The sequence below is a fragment of the Lupinus angustifolius genome, chromosome LG14 (assembly GCF_001865875.1).
Source record: "Lupinus angustifolius cultivar Tanjil chromosome LG14, LupAngTanjil_v1.0, whole genome shotgun sequence".
Taxonomy (NCBI): Eukaryota; Viridiplantae; Streptophyta; class Magnoliopsida; order Fabales; family Fabaceae; genus Lupinus; species Lupinus angustifolius.
In genome coordinates this window covers 6501091-6510332 of record NC_032022.1, presented here as the reverse complement: position 1 = coordinate 6510332, position 9242 = coordinate 6501091, and the positions used below count along the sequence as shown (strand labels likewise).

The 9242-nt window shown below is 34.7% G+C and overlaps 1 protein-coding gene across 1 annotated transcript; it reads right to left on the bottom strand.

Moving 5' to 3' along the window:
• On the bottom strand, positions 430-1863 carry LOC109326336 (homeobox protein knotted-1-like 2). The gene is made up of 3 exons (XM_019559027.1): positions 1530-1863; positions 760-876; positions 430-630 (listed from the first exon to the last, which is right to left on the bottom strand). Exons 1-3 carry the CDS (start codon positions 1788-1790, stop codon positions 430-432), a joined length of 579 nt encoding a protein of 192 aa, XP_019414572.1. The 5' UTR covers positions 1791-1863.

The following is a 9242-nucleotide window of genomic DNA, read 5'->3' as shown; positions in this document are numbered from 1 at the left end:
GATAATTACAACCATAATATTATGGTTTAAGTATCATTTTCAAACCTGATCCTAATTACATAATATTCTTTGTTTTCTGAGTTTGTCTACAATTGCAATAAATGCAATCTAAAGGAAATTTCAAGTAGATAACTTTAAAGTCATAAGACTTATTTTTATATATTAACCTATAATTGAAGATTTACCATATTTTATTTCGATCTCATTTAGTGTAAGGGAGAGGTAACCACACACCTTGAAAGAGATTGATTTTTTACTTAAAATAATGAAGAAATATTCTTACTAGTACAAAAAACTCTGTAAATAGAACTCGTTAAATATCGAGAAAGATATAAGAAATTAATTCTTTAGATATTTCTGAGGTTAATCTTCAATAAAAATATATAAGTATGTTTGGTTAAAAACGGCAAGCACTTGAAGAATAATATCTCAGATTTCTATTTTATTAAAAACCAAACAGACATAAATTAATACATATAGATAGATAGAGAGAGTGTGACCAGAAATGTTGGGAACGCTGTTGCAGATGGAGTTAAGCTGTGTTTCCATGTTGTTGAGGAAAGTGGTTGCTTCCTCAAAAGGCTTTGAAATATCCGATTTGTACTTCACCAATAAATTGAGATAAGTTTCCTTCAATGCAGCAACATAAAAAAATAGATCAAGTTAATTAATTAATTATCAAAGTTAAGAACAGAAACTTAGGGTTTGAAGAGGAAATATATTTAAAAGTTTTGAATTTTCACAAGAATGAGTAAAGACCATGAAATCGTCAAGTTCAGGATCAACACCAAAGAAGGTAGATATCTGGCACACACCACTATTTTCTCCGCTCGTCATTTCATCTAATAGTTGTGCCATCTCTGGTGGTGCTCCCACCTGATGAAAATTAAACAGAAAAGTAATTAAGATTTTTATAATTCAGTATGCAAACTGAAATTCCTTAATCCCATGAAGAAAATGAATTAGTATTGGAAACTTATAGTTCAATTTTTATGAATATGCACCTACATGTTCATGAACTAAAAATTTTCAAAGCAAAAACAAATTTCCTAGAGATTTTTTCAAACCTGGGTTCACTGTGTTCAAACCTGGATTCACGGTGTTCAAACCTGGATTTTCTATCCGTCTAGACTATCAAAAAATAATGATAAAGGTGTGGAAGGTCAAACAATATTTTTCAAGGGAAAAAAGGTTTTGGTTGAAACCAAGGAAAATTAGGAAGAAAAGTGTATATTTACCCTCCTTAGCTTATGAAAAACAAGTACCATATCTGTTTTCTGCGGAATCAAACAAATGAAACAACAAGAACAGTAAGAAAAAGAAAAAGGTGGTCCAATGCACGAGATTCACACCTAATGTATTATGGAAATGATAGATTTACACAGTCTGACATTCACAAAAATTGAGAGGCTGTTTTTAGGATTTGAATCTATGACCTTATGATCATTAAGCAACAATTTTATAGCAATATTAACTTATGAATGAGAAGAAAAAGGAATATAAAGTTATATATAGAGACACATATATACCTTATGGCAATCGATATAAGCATGAAGGAGCTGAGGAAAAAGAGGATGAGAAGCAACTTTAGCGCGGAGAGAAACAATAACATCCTTCTCCAACTCCTTCTGCTGAAAGACAGCGTTAGATGACACTTCATCCGATGATGATGAAGAAGAAGACCCGACAAATTGAAGATCTGATGAAATGAAGTTGAGACTGGTCTCTGGTAATGGCGGAGGAGCCATTGATGACGGCTCTGAATAGTGGAAGCCGCACATGTTCTCCATTTTCTTTTATTTTTCAAAAGCAAATCTTGTTGGAGAAGAATTTTACATACTCATGAGCCCAAGTTATACTAGAGAGAGAGAGACAAATCACTAACAACTAATCTACACCTTTCTTTTACTTTAGAAAACTATATTAGGATGTCACAACACATTTGTTACATAATTGTATTCATTAACCATGATACTAGTAGTTCGATTCTATCATATATTGTTAATGAAAAATGTTTTGTTGATAGATGCAATACTCACACCAATGATCTATTTGCTTCTAAGGGAATTAGTCTGTAGTTGTGGAATGTAGGATATCTTTAGCTCTTGCTTCGAAGATGTTGGGAATCCTTCCTAATTGATGTGGAAGTAAGACCAATGAATTTTGATAGATGAATCATTGAGTACATTTAATGATGACTATTCAAAAGTCTTGGAATTATTTCTTGACTTTTGAGAATTATGAAGTCTAACTTAGAAAGTTGGAGTAACACTTTTCAAAGTATCTGAAAAAGTATGACAATAATTAATCATCCACTATGTCTTTATGATGGAGTCTTTCTCCCCTTCACTATATATAGGGGATTTATAAGGAAGAGAAACAACAAGCAAGTGAGAAAGAACAACATAAAAAGAAAGTGAGAGAGTTTATATCTACATATAGCGTGAGATTTGTATTCCTAGTGAGATACTAGAGAAAGTTTGTATTTCCATCCTTTTTGGGTGAGATTAAGTGTTATCCTCTATGTAAGAGAGAGTCAAATATTGTAATTCTACTTTATATAGTGGAGATATTTTCTGGACTAAGTCCCATGGTTGTTTCCTTCTCACATTGAGGAGGTTTTTCCACGTTAAAAATTCTTGGTGTTATTCTTCTATTCTTCTCTATTTTCTTTATACACTTGCTGCTTCTTCAAGTGCCCATTTTGCATCACACAGAGGAGAGAAATTGGTTCTGAATTTCGCAACAGTGGTATCAGCGCTCCCAGGTTCATTTGGGGAGCTTAGCTTATGTAGTCCAAGATGGAAGGAGTCGCTAATATCTCATTTGATGGAGATATGTTCAAGTTGACAACTGACAACTATTCCTATTGGAAGCCCATGATGGAGGATCATTTATATTGCAAGGATATGCATGAGCCTATTTCTTGCAAAGACAAGCCAAAAGATAAGGGTGACAGATATTGGGAGCTTTCGAATTGAAACGTTATTGCAATGATTCATAAGTATATTGATAGAAGTTTATTTGAGCATGTGTCCACATACATAAATGCTTATGAGTTATGATCGAAACTTAAATCTACGATTCAAAAGAAAACTCCCATAAATAAAGCATCTCTAGTCAGAAGGCTGGTGAAACTTGACTATAGAGATGGTCAGAGCATGATAGAGCATTTGAATTCATTCAAGGGTCTTGTCAATCAATTGACAAAGATAGATATGAAGATATATGATGAGCTGCAAGCACTTCTGATACTGAGTTCGTTGTCTGAAAGTTGGGATACATTGGTGGTCACACTCAGCAACTCAATCCATAATGGGAAGGTCTCAATGAACATTCTTTTAGACAGTCTATTGAATGAAGAATCCAGAAGGAAAGAACGGAGTACATCCTTCCATTCTGAAGCAAATGTTGTGGAGAGACGTAGAATAAGTGAAACACATGGGAGAAATGAATCTCATGGAAGAAGCAAAAGCAAATTTAGAGGCCATTCTCAATCTCGCACGAGGTCAACAACATGCTATTATTGTACTAAAGAAGGGCATAGAAGATCTGAATGCAGATTCCTTGAAGAGAGACCAGAAAGCTGGAAATGTCCATAAAGATTTAGTTGATTCAAGGAAAAATGGTCATAAGTCTACCACAACCGTCGATGCAGATGATGATATTCTCCTTATTGACTCTGATGCTTGGATCATTGACTCTGATGCTTCTTTCCATGTAAGTCCACATGAAGGTTTCTTCTCAAAGTACAAGAAATGTGATTATGGTACTGTGAAAATGGGAAACCATGTTACAAGCAAGATTGCAGGAATTGGTGATATTATATTGCTAACAGACACAAGAGGAAAGCTTGTACTGAAGGAGGCGTTACTAGCAAGATTGCAGGAATTGGTGATATTGTGTTGCTAACAGACACAGGAGAAAAGCTTATAATGAAGGAGGTGAGACATGTCTCAGATATGCGTCTCAACCTTATCTCAATGGGTAAGTTGGATGATGCTGGTTTTGTAAGCCACTTTGGTGCTGGAAAGTGAAAACTAGCAAAAGGCAACATCGTTATTGCTAGAGGCTCAAAGGAAAGATCTTTGTACATTATGCAAGGAGTAATTTGTCCTGGAGAAGCAAATGTTGCTACCGACTCCAAAGATCTTTGGCATAAGCGATTGTGGCATATGAGTGAGAAGGCACTTCAGATGCTCGCCAAAGACCACATTCTAGGTATAAAAGGTCAAATTTTAGATTCTTGTATTGATTGTCTTTATGGTAAACAACATATAGTCAATTTTCAGAGAACAGATAATCCCTCACGGAGAGATGAAGTATTTGAATTGGTGCATTCAGATGTTTGTGTACCATCTGAAATATCTCTTGGAGGAGCCTACTACTTTGTCACATTCATAGACGATTACTCGAGAAGAGTATGGGTGTACTTGTTGAAAAGCAAAGATCAAGTACTATCAATATTCAAAGAGTTCCATGCACTAATAGAACGTTAGACTGAGAAGAAGTTGAAGTGTCTGAAAGCAGACAATGGTGGAAAGTATTATGGTCCATTTGAAGCCTATTGCGAGGCTTGTGGTATTAGATTGGAGAAGACACCACCAAATAATCCTCATTTGAATGGAGTAGCTGAGAGGATGAACTGCACAATTGAGGAGAATATTAGATGCATATTGCAAGATGCCAATCTCCCTAAGTCTTTTTAGGGTGAAGCAGTCAAAACTATAATAGACCTCATAAATTGGACACCTTCAAGACCCCGAAACGGAGAAATTCTAGAGGAAGTATGGTACAAGAAGAAGGCATCCTTCAACCACCTGAGAGTATTCAGATGTAGAGTATTCGTTCACATTCCAAAATATGAGAGAAAGAAGCTGGATGTTAAGATCAAGGAGTGCATTTACCTTGGGTCTCCAAAAGATGAATTTGAGTACAGGCTATGGGATCCGATAAACAAGAAAGTTGTGAGAAGTAGAGATGTTCTGTTCTTTGAGGATCAAACGATCAAAGATGTTCAGAATAAAAGCTAGTGTAATTCCAAAGTTCATAGTGATTCAAAGGGAGAGATTCCTCAACAGATAGATCCTGGTCATCAGATAGATTCAGAACAGATAGGCCAACAAGCAGATCCTTCTCGCACGAAACTTGAACAGATTAATGAAGAGTCAAATCATGATGAAGTGGTGGTAGACACACAAAATGCATCAAGAATCCGAGTCAATAGAGCATCAAATGCAAGTTCAACTGAGGCGCTCTGGAAGAGGCAAAATACCTTATTTAAAGTATCCTGAAGAATATTATATCACACTCACAAATAATGGTGAACCTCAAGACTTCTCAGAAGCTATGCATACATCTGATAAAGAAGAGTGAATTAAAGCCATGGAAGATAAGATGAACTCGTTACATGAGAACCACACTTATGATCTGGTGGAGTTGGCCAAAGGAAGAAAAGCCTTGAAAAACAAATGGGTTTATAGGCTTAAAGTTAAAGAAGGAAGCTCAAGACCAAAGGACAAAGCTCGGATTGTTGTGAAATGATGCAATTAGAAGAAATGAGTTGATTTTGATGAGATATTCTCACCAATGGCGAAGTATCCTTCCATAAGAGTAGCATTGGGTCTAGCAGCTAGCCTAGACTTAGAAGTTGAACACATTAATGTCAAAACAACTTTCTTACATGGAGACATCAAAGAAGAAATCTATATGGAGCAACTAGAAGATTATAAAGAACCAGACAAGGAACACTTAGTGTGTCGTCTGAATAAGAGTTTATATGATATGAAACAAGCCCCAAGACAGTTGTACAAGAAGTTTGAATCCTTCATGACCAAATACAGTTTCAAGAAGACAACTAGTGATCATTATGTATTCATTAAAATATACGAAAATGGAAATTTTATTATCCCCCTCTTATATGTTGATGATATGTTAATCATTGGGTGTAACAAGACCAATATTGATGGTTTGAAGAATGCTTTAAACAAGTCTTTTGCTATAAAAGACTTAGGTCCTACAAAGTAGATCCTCTAAATAAGGATAATCAGATATCGTTCCAAGAAGTTGTTATGGCTATCACAAGAGAAGTACATTGAGAAAGTTCTCAAGAGATTCAACATGGATAAGGCAAAGCCTGTTAGTGTTCCACTTACTGGACATTTCAAGTTAACAATAATGCAATGTCCAACTAGTGATGAAGAAAGAAAAGAAATGAGCAGAATGACTTATTCCTTTGTGGTAGGAAGCCTAATGTATGCCATGATTTGTACAAGACCATATATTGCCTATGCGGTTAGAGTTGTGAGTCGGTTCTTGTCCAATCCCGACAAAGAGTATTGGAATGCAGTAAAGTGGATATTGAGATATCTGAGGGGAACTACCAAAAAATGTTTATGTTTTGGTAATGAGGATCCTATATTAGTAGGATACTCAGATGCTGACATGGCTGAAGATGTAGATTCCAAAAAATCTACATCAGCTTATCTAACTACCTTTGCATGGGAGCTGTATCTTGGCAATCCAAGTTACATAGACGTGTTGCATTATCAACAACTGAAGCATAATATATTGCAGCATCTGAAGCTGGCAAAGAGATAAAATATATGAAAACATCTTGAATGAGTTGGGTCATGTTCAAGATAGATATGTTTTGCACTGTGATAACCAAAGTGAAATTCACATAGCTAAGAATCCTACATTTCATTCGCAGACAAAGCACCTTGATTATCGTTATCATTGGACACAAAATGCTTTGGAGAATGGTGAGTTGTAGCTAGAGAAAATACATACATATGATAGCTAGTGATACCCATCAATTAATTCAAGAAGGGGGAGATTTGTTGGGAGTCCTTCCTAATTGATGTGAAAGCAATACCAATGAATCTTGATAGATGAACCATTGCGTACATTCAATGATGGCTATTCCAAGGTCTTGGAATTATTCCTTGACTCTTGAGAATTATGAAGTCTAACTTAGAAAGTTGGAGTAGCACTTTTCGAAGTGTCTTGAAAAGTATGACAACAATTAATCATTCACTATATCTTTATGATGGAGCCTTCCCTCCTTCACTATATATAGGGGACTTGTGAGGAAGAGAAACAACAAGCAAGTGAGAAACAACATCATAGAGAGAAAGTGAGAGAGTTTATCCACATAGTGTGAGATTTGTATTCCTAGTGAGATACTAGAGAGAATTTGTATTTCCATCATTTTTTGGGTGAAATTGAGTGTTATCCTCTTTATAAGAGAGAATCAAATATTGTAATCCTACTTTCTATAGTAGAGATATTTTCTGGACTAGGTTCCGTGGTTGTTTCCTTCTTACATTGATGAGGTTTTTCCATGTTAAAATTTTTTGTTGTTATTCTTCTACTCTTTTCTATTTTCTTTATATACTTGTTGCTTCCGCAAGTGCTCATTTTGCATCATACAGAGGAGGAAAATTAGTTCTGAATTTCCAAACATAAGATATCTAAATAAAACTAGAACAATACCTTTAATCATCTTAGACAAAATAGAAATTGGATTAGAAATCTATGAAAGAGTTTAATTGGTGTACAATACTAGTACGAAGTTTTTATTAGATGCATCATCTATCCTTTACTCCAAATGTTTGAACAAAAGTATTAATTTATATACTTTAGATTTCAACGAAATTTTTGCAACATTTTTCTTAAAATAATACTAATGTGTGAAACCTACAATAATGCAATCAACCAACGAAGTCTCGCATACGCTACAATGGTTAACATAATCATTAAAGTGGTCTAACAAAGTTACTATAGTATTTACATGAATACTATTCACAGAATAAGAATAGTAAAAAATGGTGAAGCTCCATGCCTTGCCTCGAATTCATGAGTTACCCCATCTAGCATAAGCAATTATAAACCAACTACGAAACAAAGAAAAACATATATAATCATGTAAAACACTTCCTTCGAGCAAATCTAGACTTAAAACCATAATATTAATATCAACAGCAATATTTTTCAGCATATCATGCCCATACACAATTTTCTGTTTTTGTCAACAAAATAAATTTTATACATCAAAACTTACTAGTCGTACATCAAATCACATATGTGATGTTTATCAATAGCATGCATCCGTTTATAGAATCTAGTGGGTTCATCACCTAATCAAAGAAAGAATAACTAACGTACTCCTACCATGTTGGCTTTAATGTTAGCCTAAACTCTCCTCCTAATATCATTCGAAACTTTGTCCAGATTAAACCTTTCCTTGTCAAAAATTATGTTGTTCCTTTTGTCCATAAAGTCCTTTAGGCATAGATCAAAGCCAATCATGGACTAGAGAGAGCTTTAGTGGAACAGGGGGAAGCTGCTCTCCTAGTTTTTTCTACTACGCAAACTTCAAGAGTGCATACAATAACTTGTTGTCCAAGACTCATCCATCTATAGAATAGATAGGCACAAATTCAGATAATTGTGCCACAGTTTTAAATTGTGGTTGCAATTGCAATTGTGATTACTGCATTTGCAGTCACCTGTGACTGTTGCGATACATATTGGTGTCATTGTAGTGTGAATTATTTTTTAATTAAAAATTATTTTTGAATTCGATGCGGCCTGATGCAGCTCAAATGTCTGATGTTGTTGAATTTCGGTCTGATATAATCATATCATTGTGATTTAATGTTACGCCATATTTGTGGTGTGGTGCGGTTATGCCCGTCACTATAATTATAATATTGCGGTCACATCATCACATATAAAAATTCTGGTGAGATTATCCCCAACTATCTTATATATAATTTTTTTGGGTGAGAATGTCAAATTGCAAAAAGCAATTATATAATCTAGTGAAGGAGATTACACGATGTTCTTCACTTCCCGGATCAAAGGATACTAGTTTAAACAGATAAAGTATTAGGGGTCACACATAAAGCAAGTTTGAACCTCAGATTTAGTCGATGCACAATGATAAAGCACAACTAAAGCATGTTAGAGATCAACCAACAACTCTATTGCTCTAACCGAGAATATCAGAGAAGTCAAGGGTAGAGAAATTTCTCTAACAATAGTAGATTATTATTTGAAGACTATAAAGATCCAAGTCTTTCAAATAATATAGTTGTCGTTTCTCTCAAGAGATTTACTCTAGTGTAGAATTAGCCTCTTTTGTTTAAGATGGAATATTTGTTCTCTGCTTCAAAGAAGAAAGTAAATAAACATAGAAAAGTAGAAGTGTAAGATGCAAATTGGTTAATAAGTCT